General features: G+C 40.7%; 1 protein-coding gene across 10 annotated transcripts in view; it reads left to right on the top strand.

The window, feature by feature from the left end:
• The window catches only part of ARHGAP6 (Rho GTPase activating protein 6), a 487,298-nt gene that overhangs the window by 346,943 nt on the left and 122,603 nt on the right, over nt 1-17,752 (top strand). For 2 of the 10 annotated variants that reach the window (XM_026478142.4, XM_057310031.1), the window contains exon 1: nt 3,254-5,384. The exons of the other annotated variants lie outside the window; for them this stretch is intronic. In XM_026478142.4, coding sequence (XP_026333927.1) covers nt 5,325-5,384 — 60 coding nt within the window. In that variant the 5' untranslated portion in view covers nt 3,254-5,324. Of the gene's footprint in view, nt 1-3,253; nt 5,385-17,752 lie in introns of those variants that run through there. 10 annotated transcript variants of the gene reach the window in all.

Genomic DNA, 17,752 nt, shown 5'->3' with positions numbered 1-17,752 from the left:
GAACCACAAGCTTTCCAGGAGCCCACACAAATGTCCGCAAGCTGAAAAGGAAGTTATGCTCCCAAGGCAATTATGCAAATTCTTACCTATATATCTAAAAGCACAGTATGTATCAATTTCATTGTCAGTGAGTATTTAGAAACAATCTTATCTCATGTGAAAGCAGTTTATAATATACATTTTTCTCTCTTAGCGAGCATTCCTGAAAGTGTACACTGATTACTTAAAAATCACAGCCAAACCAGAATTCTAGGAGTTACTCATTGCCAAATCATGTCAACATCAAAATTATAAAAATTCTTTAGAAAACTAGGTGATAGCCTCAAAAGTAAGTGTTTAAATTAACACAGAGTCCGTGGGACTTTGCTTTTGATTAAAAAAAAAAAGCATCCTCAGGTGAATCTGATTCTGATCCTGCGCTCAACAGTTGGAGAACCTAAGGTCTAGATGGGTGTTTCATATCACCAAAGCATTCTTGCCTGCACCCAATCATTTATCAGATTTTCTCAGCATCTACTATGTGCAGGCATGATGCTAAATGCTAGAAATACAGTGGTAAACAATATTTATCATTGTGCAACTTACAGGCCAGTGAGAGAAACAGTCAATAGACAAATGGACAAGCGTATGAAAGCAAATACAAGTTCAGTTAAATGCTGAGAAAAAAACCAACAGGGTGTTGACATCAAGAAGCCAGGAAACATTGACTTCAGACTGGGAAGGCAAGGGAAGGCTTTTCTGAGGAGTGGGATTACAGAATAAAGAAGGAGGAGCCAGCCCTGGGAAGAGCAGAGAACAGCATGGGCAAAAATCCCTACACTGGACCAAGCTTAGTTTGTCCAAGAGTGTCAAGAGAACAGGAGGAAAGAGAGAGGCAGAGAGGGGAAGGAGGAAGTTGGCCCAGACCCTTTGGCGCTGGGAATTCCTATGCAGATAGGTTTTACTCTAGGTGCAATGGGAGCGAAGTGACAGTCTTTGCTTGCTTGCTTGTTATTCGCTAAAGCTTGGGTATGGCGTGGTACTTTGGGTAGTGGCGCTCACTTCTGGAGCCAGGCTGCTTGAGTGTAGATTCTGGCTTTGCCTCTTAGAGGCGGAGTGACCTTGGACATGTTCCAGCCTCTCTTTGTTCAATTCCTCACCTGCAGAGTGGAAGTAATGGTACTACCTACCCCATAAGGTAGTTTAGCATATTTAATGAGTCCATGATAAGCCCTATATATGTCTTGGTAATGAAGATGTGTGTCTCAGATCATTCTGGTTTCCCCCATGGACAATTAACTGGGCAAGGGCAAGAGCGGACATGGTTAGGTTGGTTAGGAGGCTGCTAAATTTGTTCAGGAGAAATGTGATGGAGACTGGAGGGGAGGTGATGAGAGCAGAGTTGGAGAGGAGGGCTCAGATTCCTGATTTGTTTTGGGGGCAGAGTTGACAGAACCTGGGAATGGATTAAATGTGGGACATGAGGTGAAGGCAAGAATAAAGAAAAGCTGTTTGGTTCCTGGCTCAACGAATTGGGTGCATAAAAATCACCGTCATCAATCATCATCAATATCATCATCAGCAACATTTATTGAGCAGGTATGCATGCCAGGCACTGAGATAAATGCTTTATAAACACCTCTTAAGATGTGGGAGGCTTAGGTACAAAGACATTTGCCAGAAGGGAAAGTCAAGAGTTCAGCATTGGATAAGTTAAGTTTGAGATGACCCTGAGATACCAGCTGGAAGGGTCAAGAAGGCAGTTGGATAGCCGACTCTATAAAACTCAGAGATGACTGGTTTGTAGATAATATTCACGAGTCATGAACTTTGCAACGGAATTCACCACAGTGTTCTTTTATATAATGATTTGGGTTGTTTCAATAATGTTTTATTTCTTTTGGCCTAAGCCTTTTTTAAGTTCAGGGCTTGCTTCCTAACAACCTTCATGTCAATTGACTTTTCAGTCGATTCTGCATAGTGTAGTATTGCATTAACATTTCTGACTCTGAAACAAAACTTTACTGCCTCAACTTGTCTAATCTGAAGTTCGTGTTCCCTGTGAAACATTTCCGAAGTAAAACTCAAAGACACTTTAGTTCAAGTTATGGTCTGAAGTCAACAAAATTATATTAATTCATATGGGTATAGAAAATCATGTATTTACAGTGTTTCAATTGACATTTAAATTGACATTTGAACAGTTTTTCCAATCCCACACAGTTAGTGGCATAAGGTCTTGAGAAAGCATGAAACATTTGTTTATCAGCCTCATATTTCGTCGGGCTTGCCAAACACAGTTCATTTTCCATAGAAATTCACAAACCTGAGCAGTGGCCAAATTGTCAGAGTCGCTGAATGTAAGCCAGTGAATAAAATTGTTAAACCCTTTGATTTCCCCCCACATTTTTCCCTTAAAAAGTAACATAGCATGTGCCTCTGAGTTTTATTATTTGACATCCATTACCCACAGCACCCAAGTGTGTTTGAGAAAAAGGCTGTATGAACATTCCAGCACAGAGTGAACACAGGCGGGGTCTTTTGGGAACATTCATTTGCAGCCTTGGTTATCCTCCAGTGGGAAAGATTATTCCTTCATAGTTGCACTGACATCCTTCTGAGGGCAATGGTACCCACTTGTAAAAATAAATAATTTTAAGGACTTTTAAGGTTTGAAAAATTTTAAGGCAAATTCAGAAGAGGCAAAAATCACATGTTGGTGCAAAATGTGATAAATTCCAGACACTATGCATTATAGTTAACTGGGGTCACTAGTAAACCTTTCTCTCTCTCTCTCTCTCTCTCTCTCTCTCTCTATATATATATATATATATATATATATATATATATTTTAATCAGAGAGAGACCACAAGCAGAGGGAGCAGCAGGCAGAGAGAGAAGCAGGCTCTCCTCTGAGCAAGGAGCCCAGTGCGGGATTCGATTCCTGGACCTTAGGATTATGACCTGAGCCAAATGCAGCTGTTTAACCAGCTGAGCCACCCAGGTGTCCCACAAACCTTTCTCTGAAGACTTTAGTTCTAATAGCAGAATGCACTGATTCAGGCAAAGTCTTGAGCATGGGGCAGGGTGGAACTAGTTATCATGAAGAAAATAATATTCATGGGAATTGGTCCCTTGTGCCCCGAAAATAGTTTGGAAAGATAAAGGATATGGAAACGAGTAATAATAATCATGAATATTAATAATTAAAATGTGTCAGTAACTCTAATGTAGTTCTCTTAGTGGATGATAAAATTAAGAATGTTGGATTTTTTTTTAACTCAGTGACCACTGTGGTACTGTCTTCATTGAAGCACTTCCTTCATTCGCGTCACCTGCTAATTTCATTTTTACGTATAATAGTGCAAATGCACAGTAGCCCCTAGAGGCAGTACCCTTATTTTTAAAATGCTAACAAAAAGAAAAAAGGTGAAGGGTAACAATTAACTACTGAATTTCCGCTATGAGAAAGTCACTGAGCTGTGAGGCCCGCTGTGCTTAAGTCACATGAAATCTATTTGGGGAGGGCAGCCACACGGGCTAAGGGCAACTGTAAGTTCAAAAGTGCAAATGGGAACCACGGGCATGCTGGAAAGGGAGTCACCACTTGGGAGTGAAGGTATCAGGGAGGAGCGGGCTTAAAACATGAAGCTGGAGCTGGATTCTTGTCATCACTGGCCTAGAAATGAAGTTGAGGAGAAGGGTCTTGATGTGCCAGGGGCCAGCATTTGTCGCTTCCTGCTTGCTGGAAGCCCTCTCTGACCATGGCCCCTGCCTAGCCACACTGGTGAATCGATACGAGTAATAGGAGTAATGGTGACCTCGGAAGAGCCCAGTGTAATTGGGGAAGGGTTGTGGCAAGGGAACGAGAGCTAGCATTTCATTTTTAATGTAACGGTTTTGTTGAGATATAATTCACCTGCCATATAATTCACTCATTTAAAGTGTATAATTAATAGTATATTCATAGAGTTGTACGACCATCACCACAATCAATTTTAGAACAGTTTCATCACCCCAAAAAGAAACCCCATGCCCCTTAATCATTACTGCCTGTGATCTTCCCATCCCCGCAACCCTTGGCAACCACTCATCTTTTGCCACTCTATGAATTTGCCTGAATATGGAATCATACAATATGTGGCCTTTTGTGACTGCTTTCTTTTCCTTAGCATACTGTTTTCAAGGGTCATCCATGTTGTAACATCTATCAGGACTTCATTCCTTTTTATGGCTGAATAATATTCCATTGTATGGATTTGCCACATTTTGTCCGTCAGTAGACATTTGTTTACTTCCACCTGTTGGCTATCATGAATAATGCTGCTGTGAACAAGTTTGTGTCCAAGTTTTGTGTGGACATCTATCTTCAGTTCTCTTGGGGATATAGGTAGCAATGGAATTGCTGGAGATATGGGAACTCTGGTTATAATATTTTGAGAAACCACCAAACTGTTTTCCAAAGCACTTTACACTCTCAGGAGCAGTGTTGGAGAGTTCTAATTTCTCTACATCCTTGCCAACATTTCTTTTACCTATCCTAGTGAGTGTTGTGTGCTATCTCATTGTGGTTGTGATTTGCATTTCCCTGATGGCCGATGATGTCAAGAATCTTTTTGTTTTTGTTTTTGTTTTGTTTTTGAGAGAGAGAGAGAGAGCGAGCAGGGGAGAGGCCATGGGAAAGGGAGAGAGAATCCCAAACAGGTTCCACACCCAGTGTGGAGCCTGATGCCGGGCTGGATCTCATGACCCTGAGATCACGACCCCAGCCAAAATCAAGAGTCAGACACCCAACCAACTGAGCCACCCTGGCACCCCCTCAAGAATCTTTTTGCATGCTTATTGGCCATTTGTAGATGATCTTCAGAGAAATGTCCATTCAGAACAGTTTCCCACTTTTAAATCAGGTTGTCTTTTTATTATTGAATTGTAAGCGTCCTTTAGATATCTGGATACAAGTCCCCTATCACATATGCGCGTTCGCATTTCATTTAAATGAGTTGTTGCCTCCAGCATGCCTGTTGTATCTCTACTGCTTACTGTAAACTGACAGAGGTCTATGTAGCCATTTACCTCCACTTCCTAACTGCCAGATTCTTCCCCCTGTAAGTGCTTGGTGCCTCTCCGCCTTGTGTGCTGAAGGAGGCCTTTTGGAGCTGACAGCTCCCCAGGGTATCTGACTCAGAGGATCACAGTGACCCCAGGCCTTCTCCCTCCCAGGGCCTCTAGCTGCGCATTCCAGCCGGAAAGCCTGCCTGCCTGACTCCTCGAGCTCTTTAAGCAGGCTCCCTGTCTCCAGCCTCCTTCACCGTTCCCACACTGGCTGGGGGCTCTGTGTGGAGAGGATGGGGGGTCAGTTCTGCCTGGAGCTGCTGCTGCTGCTGAGGTGTAAGGACCCTGGAGAGGTAAGAAGATACGGTGCGTGCATTTCAGGCTCGGTGCCTTGTACCTCCTGCTTCAGGCGAGGCAGATGTGAAAGACTTCACGGGGCTCATAATCCTGGAGCAGTGTTGGGGGCAGGTGGACACAAGCAAGAAAGAGTGAGAGAGGCACTAGCATTGGAGGGATTCGCTCAGCTTGTTCCAGCACTTGAGTCTCTTTCAACTTCAAAGTTCAGATGGTTCAAATGACACTTACAATGTCTCTGCCTGTTGCTTTAGGAGAAGGTTCAGAGCCTTTGAGCCAGGGTGACTGGAATGTTACATATCATTGCCAAGACACTCATGTTTTTATTGCAGGCTTAGAGCAGATCTCAGTGACGACCCGTCATTTCTTCTGCACCTTTCCTTTTGGCTATTTTTTCAGTACTTATACATTGATGCACTTTGACTATGCATACTGACGCATGCTGTCATTGTATAGGTCTTGGTGGCCTTCTAGTGTGGTGTTTTTCTGTGACAGGTAAGCAAACTGAGGTCACGTGAGCGTGAGTCAGGTTGTGGCAGGGTCCGCTGGCTAGTCCGTGACAGAAATGAGACTAAACAGCATTGCTTCATAGCCTCTCTCTGGGTCTGGTTTATTGGATACCATATAATGATGGACATTTGGGACAAGGGCGAATGTTGGCCTTCCCCTCATTATGATAAAGGAGCAAGATTCGATGACATTGACAAGCAATATGGGTACTGATGTGAAACCACAAAATGTGGTCGGCCTCTTCCCTTGTGGCCACTCTGTGCAGCAAAGACAGATGAACATTTCAGAAAATCAGAAAGCCCTGGTTCTGCTGCCTGCACCCTCTGGTACAAATCTTATTTTTTTTATGCTTCCAGTTTTTCATGATTTCAGAGAAAGAACCTCAAAATCCATTCTTTCTTATTATTAACTTAGAATATTACCAAAGTGTTTACAGAGCTTAGGTACTTGCTTGTTTCAGATAGCTCCAAGTAAGTTTCTTTGAATCCTTCCTAAAGGAACAGACAGTATCACATTAAACATTGCTTTATTTGGTGAGTTAAAAAAAAAAAACCAATGACACATCAATGGAAGATCACAAGCTTTGCCACAGGTTGGCAATCTATTACCTTAGACTATGTGCACATGCCACTATATGTATAAAATAATTTAAATATTTATTATTTATTAAAAACCAGGTTGCTTTTGGAGAAAAATTATTGCTCTAGATCACCATCGTTTACAATCTGTTGAATGATTCCATTTTGAGGGAGGGCAAAGACTATCGTGATTCTGATTATTTATAGTAATGGCAACTAGAAGATAAATCAACTCAGGTTGCAGTGATTGCAAGTTCCTGGATACCTATCACTGTTCCTCAGGAACGTTTGTGTTCTATTTGTAGGAAAATGAGCTGCAGAGGCAGTAAATCCCCTTCTGTTTTGCAACTGTCTTTGTAAATCCCACTGATAGGAACTGCACATTTAAGCAGTGTTCAGTAAGTGCTTTCAAAATCCACCACTGTCTTTATTTTTTTAAATATTTTATTTATTTGAGAGAGACGGCACACACACGAGTGGGTAGGAGGGACAGAGGGAGAGGAAGAAGCAGACTCCCTGCTGAGCGGGGAGCCGGATGCGGGACTCGATCCCAGGACCCCGGGATCCTGACCTGCGCCAAAGGCAGATGCTTAAGCGACTGAGCCACTGAGGATCTCCTTCTCTAGCTAGGCTCCTGTGGCAGCAGCCTCTTCTGATGGCCGCCTCCATAGCTAACATTCGTGAAAGCTGCAATCAGGAAGCTCCTGAGACCTTTGAACCTTTTCACACACTTTAGTCTGGACATCAGGGGCCAGGTAGAGAGAGTATGCCAGCCCACCTGTTCTGAGTCAGTGTCCTGCGAGAGATAGAACAGCAGCCCTCCTGTTGGGGCCACTCTCCGCGAGCTTCCAAATGTCACTTGAGACGGGCTCCCTGCAGGGGCCAACTCTGCATTTCGTGGGCCACTTAGGAAGGAAGGTCATGGAAGGCCAGGGCCAGCCTTTTCTAACAAGACATCATCAGTTCCCGCTGTAGCTTTCTCTGAACGAATCCAGGAGAAAGACAGCACCTTGTGGTTCCTACAAGGACTGGACTAGGTTTGTTTGTTCTCAGTCCGTCTTTGGGAACCAAGGAAGGAGTGAGGGCCGTTCGTGTTCAGGAGCACACCTGACGCTGGGATGACGGATGTCTCCTGTTGGCAAGGCAGTGCCACCCTGGTGTGCTGATACTTGCTCATATTTACAGAGATTTCATCACCGTCTGTGGGGATTGACCACAATGGCACAGAAATTACCCGACTGGGGCCTCTTTAGCTTCCTTTACCATTAGCTCCTCAGCGCGTCCTTGGGAGGTCAAATGGGCAGGAAAAATTAAGTGACAAAGGAGACGAGCTTCATGACTCCAGTCGAGCTGAATTCATACGTACTGTTTAGAAATAGATAGAGGTTGTTTTAGTTAGGATCCTAGAGGCAGATGACAGATTAGTTTGCCTTTCAAATCGCGCTCATCAAAGATGGGACGGGATAGTGTATATGTTAAGAAGTGCATTTCTTTTTGAAGTTTAAAGTTTAGATGACTCCTCATCTGTAAATTGGAGATAGAGACAACATTTCCTCTAAAGGTTGTGAGAATTAAGTGAGCTAATATATGTCATGTGCTTAGAACAAGTCCACAAAAATAAGAAGAGCTCAGTAAATGTTCGATGTTACTACTATCATTAGTTTTATATTACAGTATGGTGGCTTTTTAATGCTAATTATGGTTCCTTGAGCAGATATTAAGCACACTGACCAGTTTCTACGTATTTTTCTAAATCTCCTCAAGGAGGTTATGGGCTAGTGGGGAGACCAAAGTAGAAACAAGTAGTTGCTTGAAATAGCAGCATGCCCAGCATATCCTGGGAAAGCTCAAGGCCTGAGCACTCCAGTCCACATGGACCAGTAAAAGAAGGTCCCTGAAGGAGCAGGCATTGAGCTGATGCTCATTTATGGCTGTTCTCCTGCTGTGTGGTATATAGGGGCCGGACAGAGGAGTTCATGTCACATAGAGGAGTGTCTTGAGTTTAGTTCTTTGGACGGATAGGATGTCTCGTGTCCTGAGTCCGTCAAATATTGTAGGTTGTCCAAAGTCTGCACTGAAGTAAAGTAGGTGTCCTCTACTTAGAGTACACGTCTATGTTCTCCATGGCTATCAGAGGGTTTTTTGGTGGTAATTTTGTAACAAAAACTTTATCATATTTATCAAGGAATACTTGTGCAGAGTGATGGTTCTGAAAATTGTGAGCATTATGGCATCTTAAATCCCTGCCCACTTATTTCTCGTTATTCTGCCAAATTCAAGCAAATCCCAAAACAGGACTCTTCCCAGACAAAATAAATGAGTTCTAATTTGGTAGTTATACCAATGGCTAATGGTCTGGTTATTTTTCTCTTCTTTTTTACTGAGGCAACACAACAACTTTTTTTTTTAAAAGATTTTTATTTATTTATTTATTTGACAGAGAGAGAGAGACAGCCAGCGAGAGAGGGAACACAGGCAGGGGGCGTGGGAGAGGAAGAAGCAGGCTCTCAGCGGAGGAGCCCGATGTGGGGCTCGATCCCAGGACTCTGGGATCACACCCTGAGCCGAAGGCTGACGCTTAATGACTGAGCCACCCAGGCGCCCCAACACAACAACTTTTAAGTAACCTCCCAAAAAACAATGAACACACTCATTTTTAAGTAATTTTTATTCTTGAAGATTTTATTTATTTGAGAGAGAGAGAGAGAGAACAAGTGGGGGGAGAGGCAGAGGAAGAAGCAGATTCCCCGCTAAGCAGGGAGTCTGACACAGGGCTATAGGGCTCCATCCTATGACCCTGAGATCATGACCTGAACCAAAAGCAGCTGCTTAACTGACTGAGTCACCCAGAAGTCCCTAAGTAACTTCTGAAGAAACAAGTAACTAGTCTAATTTCTGCAGAATGGTTTTGACTTAGAGACACCAGCTCCTTTAATCCTGGTGCAGCTATCTCTTTCTCTTGCAAATTTTCTTCAACATCCTAGTCCCTCCCCAAGCTGTTTGGATTTTGCTGATACAATTGGTGCAGAAAGTGCAAAGTCTACTGTATGAGGTCCTACATCAAATTTACCAACGTTAAGATTTGAGCTCTTGGTTCCTCTTTCTCAGTTACATTTCAAAAATGCACACAGACTTCTACATTTGTTCACTGTTTCTGTATGTTAAGTTCTGAACACACGGCATGGTTCAGTATTGGCCTTGTTTTCTAGAGTGGTGTTCCCAACTTCAGCGGTGTCGACCGCTGGATCGTTCTTTGTTGTGGGGCCTGTCCTGTGCATTGTGGGGTGATTAGCAGCACCTCTGGTCTCCGCCCACTAGGTACCAATAGTAGCACCCCAGTCTTCAGTCCCACCCCTTGTTGTGACTCCGGACGTTGCCAAATGTCCTCTAGGGGGCACAGCTGCCCTGGTTGAGAACCACTGCTCTGGAGAAAGAGTTTGGTAAAGAAATCCCTAAAGTGGAATTAGATGAACTGTGACCAAAGCCAGAGCAACAAGGGAAGGGTTGGAGTTGGCAGTCACTATCCATGGCAACCAGGCCTTACAAAGAAGGTCAAAAGAAGACATTCAGAGGGAGGCGGTCTAACACTCTGGCCTCTAATGAGCCCTGTGCAGCCCATGATACCCTCCTGGTTGATTGAGTCTCGGATCACCCTTAGGTGACCTTAGGACTGGCAAGGAACAGCCTCTGGGGATGTCAGATAGAAGGCAGGGATCTTGTAGGGTAGCAATCAGTAAAGAAGGTGTTCTGGTGATTGTATGTCAGAGATGGCACACTGGTAAATGATAGATGTGTTTGGAGACTTTGGCATAGAAAACTTCCATGTTATGTCCAAATTTTACATCATTCCCTATTCCAACTGTGTAGTGTTCCCTTTGCGTGATTGTGAAGCCAGACAGTCTGGTTGTGGAGCCTGCATATCGCACCACCATGCTGGGAAGCCATCTTTGCCCTTGTGTATACAGGTAACTGACCCCAGAGCCCCCACAGTCCACAGATTTGAAGCATGGAAAATTTGGGGGCGAGGAAAGCAAGATTTGGTTGTTTTGAGGAAGATATTTAACATTGTTTAAAATTTTTTTTATTATTTATAAAGAGAAAGTAAATGCTAGACCCTGGGCTATTTTTTATTGACCATAGGGCAATGTTATTTGTAAGGGGGCTTTATTGGTCTTGTTTTTGGTTTTGTTTTTTTTTTTTTTACTGATTATTCAGGTGCAATTTATCAAGGCGAATGTTTTGGCACCCAAATGATCATTCCTCTCTTCTCTCCTCAACCTCTTCACTCCTCACCACACTCCCAGCCCCATCTTATTCCTCAAGTATTATTTATCTTCTAGAAGAGTCAGGTGTTTCAGATGAGGCCAAGATGAATTCTTCCCAGCACGGAAGTATTTTTGGATAACTAAATGTCAGCCAATGATCCCTGCTGATAAGGCTCTAGACCAGTGAGGGTAAAAGGAATTATAAGCCAGATCACCAAACAATAAGTAAAAAGTCCAATTAACAAGAATTTCACAACAAACTTAGGCTGATGACTATTTTGTTAAAGCAATATGGAACACGACTAGAGATCACTGTGTTCTGGAAATGTAGGAAATTGGTTGAAATTATTTTTCTCTTGTGATTCCCATATTAAGCTGTTCACAGATCGCTTTTGTTTTTTTCCTAATTAATACAGTTGTTAGCTATTTTATATTCTTTTTAAAGTCTTGGCCTTAAACTCAAGCTTGGTATTTTCAGCAGTTGTTTACTAATAAGAGGCAACGTTCAGATTTATGGGAAAAGCCAGTGTTTTCATTTTATGTGGAATTGCAAGAGGAGGTAGTCAACTTGACATTGCATATAAATAAGATAAGCAACTTGACCTTTTTTTCTTGATAGAATTTTATCTTGGAAGAGGTGTAGTGTGCCATAATGATGATAATTGATACAATAGCCATATAGTCTCTGAATGATTGGAATGGAAAGAAGCTTTATTTAACATTGCAAGTTTCTCAAATAGTCTGTGTCTCCACATGTGTCCTTTTACTACAGGTAAACTCAGTGGGCAGTATGCACACATGTGCGTATGTGTGTGTGCATGTGTGTATATGCATGTGTGTGCGTGCGTGTGTGTGCACCCATTTGTCTTATGTTGCACTGTTGCTTTGAACCACAAAAGAGAAAAGAATGTAAATATTTTCTGATGTTTCCAGGCAGTCACCCACCCTTAGGGATGGACAAAAGTTTGTGTTTTTTTCTTACTTTTATCTTTCCATCAGCTTAAACTTTGGTCTGTTCCCAGTGAAGCCCTAGGTCAAGGGCAGCCCCAGCCTTCTACCTCCAGCGTGGATGTGGCTGGTAGAGAGGTCTGAAAATGAATGGCTATTCCTTTGGAACTAAAATAGTTTTTCTGATGAGGAGAAAAAATAATGTAGTTGAATGCCGAATTCATCTGTTTTAAAAGAAAACTGGAGGGAAACCATTTTGGTGTGTGTGTGATTTGACCTGAGGAAGAGCAGTGCACTTCTACAGTTCTTAGAAAATTTCCATACAAGATCAGGACTCCTGGAATGTTTGGGAAATGACTTGTTAAATGGATAGTTGAGATATTCAGTTTTAACCGGCAAGTCTGTTTTGTTTCATCTTTTGTTTAGGAAGTAGTGTATAGAACAGTACTGTCTAATAAAACTCTTGGTGGTGATGGAAACGCTCTGTGTCCATGCTGTCCAATATGGTAGCCACTAGTCCCACATGGCTTTTTAGCACTTAAAATGTGTCTCACGTGACTGAGGAACTGAAGTTTCTATTTTATTTGATTTTAATTCTTTTAAATTTGAATAGCCACGTGGGGATACATACTGATCAGTGCAAGTATAGAGTCTAATTACCAGTTAGTCTATGTCTCTGATTTCAAGTATTCTATCATATTATCATCCTACATATCTGAATTTTGATTTGGAAAATGCAACTATCCACTGTCTCTGTCAAAGTGAAGATTACTTCCAGGTAATCCTTTGAACCTCTCTGTCTTAAATGCATGTCAACAAGATAGATGGTTGCATGTAATCAAGGTAGGTGATTCCGGAAATACAGCCCGAAAACTAAGCTTGTTAGGTTGCATTTTCTTTTGCCCTTTCTAATGTGTGAGCTGTGAGCATTTTCTGGTTAATTGGAGTCATTATTGATTGAGGTTGAGCTCTTTAGATGATTCAGACCTGATGTCATTAAACCTACGAGAGAGAAAAGCACATTATAGCCAGTTGAAACCCAAAAGTGAAATTAGATAATTGATGAATTATAAGTCAGAATAGTTGAGGCATTATTTGAATCAAAAGAGAACCCATTTAATGTCAAAAGTCACTGCAAGCACCCAGCTCTTTAGGGGTTTAGGGCTTAGATGTTGTGTTTGACCTCTCACCTGCCTGCTCTTTGAACCCAGTTAACCTTTGGCAGAATTTCAGCAGGAGCTGCTCTGATGGTCATTTCTCTATTTTATTTTATTTGTGCCATTTCTAATTCTTCTTTCTTCATCCTATAATACTCATCTCTTTTTTGTTGTTTGATCTTACTGTTCATTTTTGTTCCTCCTAAAGCCAATAGTTCCTTTCCCTTAGCCCTTCTTTGGTCAAAATGTTTCTCTGAAAAATCAAGTACAAGTGAAGTTGTTTCAACTTGGAATTTACATGAAGGGGACCCACCAAGATCCAAAACTCACATCAAAGGGAACTTAAGGAAGGAGCTGTGTCTGGATTGAAGCAGAAGAAAGGGAAAACAAACTTGTAAATAAATAATTTAATTTGATTCTAGATTACAGAAGCAACTTATGTTTATTGTGGGAAACCCTGGATCTTTGTGCAAACGGCTGCATCTCCTTCCGCATTTTTGCCAATGCACATTTATGTGTATGTGTCTAAATTAGTTAAATGTTAAGGTCATGTGTAATATTCGTGCACGATAGATGTTTTGGGTCTTAAGTTTTAGTTTATCACATTTTCTCCACTAATAACTTTTATCACATTACTCCTTCAGCTAGATGTAAGAAAATTTAAATTTCTCGTGTTATAAATAAGGTCTTTATGTGTATCTTTTTGTGCATTTTGATGGCTCTCTTAGGGTAATTCCTAGACGTGTATTTGCACACACACACCCCAAAAATGATGCATATTGAAGTCCTCAGCAAGAGAAAGTGAATGAGGGCAGAGCAGATTTCAAATTTATTAGTGACATGGGAGTTGTTATGGTGAGAAAGGAGTTTCCCTGAGGTGGTTTCCTCAACTTCATCTTTCTCTTTAGCTGAATTTCAAAGACATAGTACAGCTTCGTAAATAATCTACTTTTGTTTGCTTCCTGATTTACGAATTCTTTGAGTATAAGTTTGGGTTTATTAGTGCATTTATGGTCAGTACTCCTATTTATTTCAGCCTGTGCTTTGAGTCTTGGTCATTAGTGTCTAGTGATTTTCTTCCATATTTTACTCAAATCGTGTTGGATAGCTGACTATGCCTAAGTTTTAAGAAATTAGAAATGCTGTGTTTATTCAATTTCATCAGCTATGTTATACTATGTGGTGACAGCCACATACATCTACATGTCAGAAGTTTGTCAGTTGAGGCCATCTGCCACAGTTGGGGAGTCAGAAAATAAAATAGTCTCAAAACCACTGTGGAACTTCTGAAGTAACAATCCCAAGGCCAATGTACTTAATTTTACTAGGGAGAATATGTATACAAAATAAGCTACATGTTACAAGATGTAAATACACATTAACAAAAAAGAAGTGATAGCCAAGAGCAGAAAGGAACAGTTACAACAAGAGGGCAATTTAAAACAGGGATAGACCGGTGATGGGTAGTAAGGAGGGCACATATTGCATGGTGCACTGGGTGTTATACGCAACTAATGAATCATTGAAGTTTACATCGGAAACTGGGGATGTACTGTATGGTGACTAACATAATATAGTAAAAAAAACATTAAAAGAAAAAAAAATAAAACAGGCATAAGAGCCTCATGATCTCTGAAGTGCCAAGGCAACACACCTCACTGATGGGTGTTCATAAGTCTCATTCTGGATCATCAAGGAGATGCTATGTTGTGGTTAATATATATTGTTTAATGCAGTAGAATAATGTCCATTATAGCCTGCCATGAAAATGATTATATTAAAACACATGTTTGGCCATTGAATACACAAGTTTCTGTTTCTCATAAAATTAACTTATGCAGTACATCTCATTCCGTAGTGAATAGTTTTCAGAGTCCAAAACCTGACTTTTCGCCTGTAATTCAAAATGTGATTTGAATGCGTGTGTGTGTGTGTGTGTGTGTGTGTGTAATTTGAATTATTATAAAAGAAGAATTATTTTGTCAATGACTTTTCCAAATAGAGAATCCTCTTATATCAGAAAAATTGAAAGCAACTCCAGTCTGACTCCAGAGTTTCTTTTTTTTTCCAATATCACACGTAGTCTCCAAGTAAAATCATCCCTTACACCCTTAAAATGTTTCTCAGTAGAAATGTATGTAATGCCAATATTTTCATGAACTGTGAAAGGCCGTATGTGGAGAGGCATATATTTTGGAGAATACACCAGGATATATATCTCTATCTATCCACTGGCTTTTTTTTTTTCAGGAAATTCATTGACAAAATACTTCTTAGTTCTGGTCAAATAAGCTTTACATTATTGGAAGAGACAGTTTGCTGGCATGATAAAAATGCTGGAGCTCCTGATATTGATGTTATGACCCACTAATCATTCATGACCCACAATTAAAAACACTAGTATGGAAATAGAGTGTTTTATCCATCTAGGGGTAGATGCTTCCAGGGTTGGTTAGTTCAGGGACACAATGATGCCACCAAAGACATAGCAGCTTTGTATCTTTCCATTTGTCCCTCCTCGTCATAATATGGTAGACACAGCTCCAGGCTTCAGATCTTCAAACAAGTAGATCCAAAGATAGAACAGCACTCTTTCCTAGCATGAGTGTGTGTGTGTGTGTGTGTGTGTGTGTGTGTGTGTGTATTTTCTTTTTTAATTTAAATTCAATTAGCCAACTTATAGTACATCATTAATTTCAGATGGAGCGTTCAATAATTTATCAGTTGTGTATAACACCCAGTGCTCATCACATCACATGCCCTCCTTAATGTACATCACCCAATTACCCCATCCACCCACCCACCCCCCCTCCAGCAACCCTCAGTTTGTTTCCTGTAGTTGAGTCTCTCATGGTTTGTCTTCCTCTCTGATGACTTCACATTCAGTTTTCCCTCCCTTCCCCCATGATCCTCTGCACTATTTCTTATATTCCACATGAGTGAAACCATATGATAATTGTCTTTCTCTGATTGACTTATTTTGCTCAGCATAATACCCTCCAGTTCAGTCCACGTCAATGTAAATGGTAAGTATCCATCCTTTCTGCTGGCTGAGTAATATTCCATTGTTTATATATGAACCACATCCTCTTTATCCATTCATCTGTCGATGGACATCTGGGCTCCTTCTTCAGCTTGGCTATTGTGGACATTGCTGCTATGAACATTGGGGTGCAGGTGCCCCTTCAGATCACTACATCTGTACCTTTGGGGTAAATACCCAGTAGTGCAATTGCTAGGTCTTAGGGTAGCTCTATTTTTAACTTCTTGAATAACCTCCATACTGTTTTCCAGATGTGTGTGTATTTTTTTAATTGGAAATTAATCTTTCCCCCCAGAAGCTCCTCCTCTCCTAGCAAACATTCCTTGTGGCCTTATCCATTGTTCAGGTTCCATCACAACCCATCCCTGATCAGTCACTAGCAAAGGGAATAGATGCCATATTTGGTATGGATATGGTATGTTATGGTAATTGATGCCATTATTGGCATGGAGGAGTGAACATTCACTCCCTGCAACAGGGGAGGGACTCATCTGTCCTGAGTTTGTGGAAGGCCAGATGTTGGGAGCAATTCCAGCTCTGCCAACAAGGAACGAGTGGTGAGGAAAGCTATTGTGCAGCTAGCTAAGGAAGTCTGCCATATTTGCCAGGGCATTTTGACTATATTTCCGTTGTAGTGTTAATGCTGCTAGGCCTTCTCTTGTCAGTATTTGTGAGCTTATTTTATCCCTTTGGTAGGTTCTAGATTTCTTAAGGATGGGAACTTACTGTTTTTACCAGGGCGTGGAATAGTACCTTACCCTAAGGGGTGATAAATAAATATTTTCTAAATTGATTAGAATTGGTTCATGTGAATTGATTAAAAGCTTTCTTACTTTTTTATGGGATCCAAATCCTTTTAAATCAAGTTATTTGTTTAAATATCAAGACCCTCCCAGTAAAGTTATGTTTATTCATTCCAGAAAATGATTAAGGAGCCTTGATCATAAAGGTACTGGAATAAAGTTACTGTGGGTGCTGTGTAATGTAAACCCTAAAAAGATTGTTTACAATTCTGTGTGGGTGTAGGAGGAAAAAAAGATTCAAATATAAATATGAGTGGGAAAGAAAACTTGTATTGAGTCCATTTTATGCATTTGTTAACATTTTGAAGACTATACAGTACAGTTTATCATCTTAAAAATTATTAAGTGAAAGAAATGACTTGTGTACAAAATCACTGTAATCTCTATTTGAAGCTCCATGTAATGCAAGTTTTCTTAGGAAAACTGATTACCCCAATAATGTAAAATTCAGTACGTTATTATACATATCACATAATTTCATGTAAAAATCCTTTTCAGTAGAATGAGATCAAAAGATTGGATTTTGGTTACTAATGTGGTGCGAGGTATAAAGCCCGTGTTCCAAGTCTTAATTTGTTTTGTAATATAAACATTTCTCGAGAGCTTTTTTTTTTTTCAATTTGAAGAATTTTTCATATAAACTTCCCTTCATTTGATTTAGGTTCAGTGACTGTACATGTTCATAATTTTTCACTTTATCTACTATTATAACTACTGCCTAAACTTCTGGGTTTTTTAAATTTTTTGAGATAGTATATATTTTCTCTAAAAGGAAAAATAGTTCCTCATTTGCCCGCAGAATGGTCAATTTTGTAGGTGTGAATGAGCAGTTCCTACCTTATCCAAGAATAGCCATTTATAATACATTCTCTGAAGTGACATGAAATTTTAAGCTTAAAGCAACACAAAAGACGTGAATGATTTTTAAAACATTTTATTGTTTGCTAATGGTACTGATTTTTAGTTACAGAATTTACTAAGTGAAGTGTTGGCAGGCGAAATGCGTCGTGTTCTTGTGTCATTCTGATAGCACCTGAAGTATTTACTTCAGTTCTTGTCTCAT

Source organism: Ursus arctos, chromosome X (assembly GCF_023065955.2).
Source record: "Ursus arctos isolate Adak ecotype North America chromosome X, UrsArc2.0, whole genome shotgun sequence".
Taxonomy (NCBI): domain Eukaryota; kingdom Metazoa; phylum Chordata; class Mammalia; order Carnivora; family Ursidae; genus Ursus; species Ursus arctos.
Note: the sequence above shows the minus strand (reverse complement) of the source record. Positions and strands in the feature narration are given on the sequence as shown.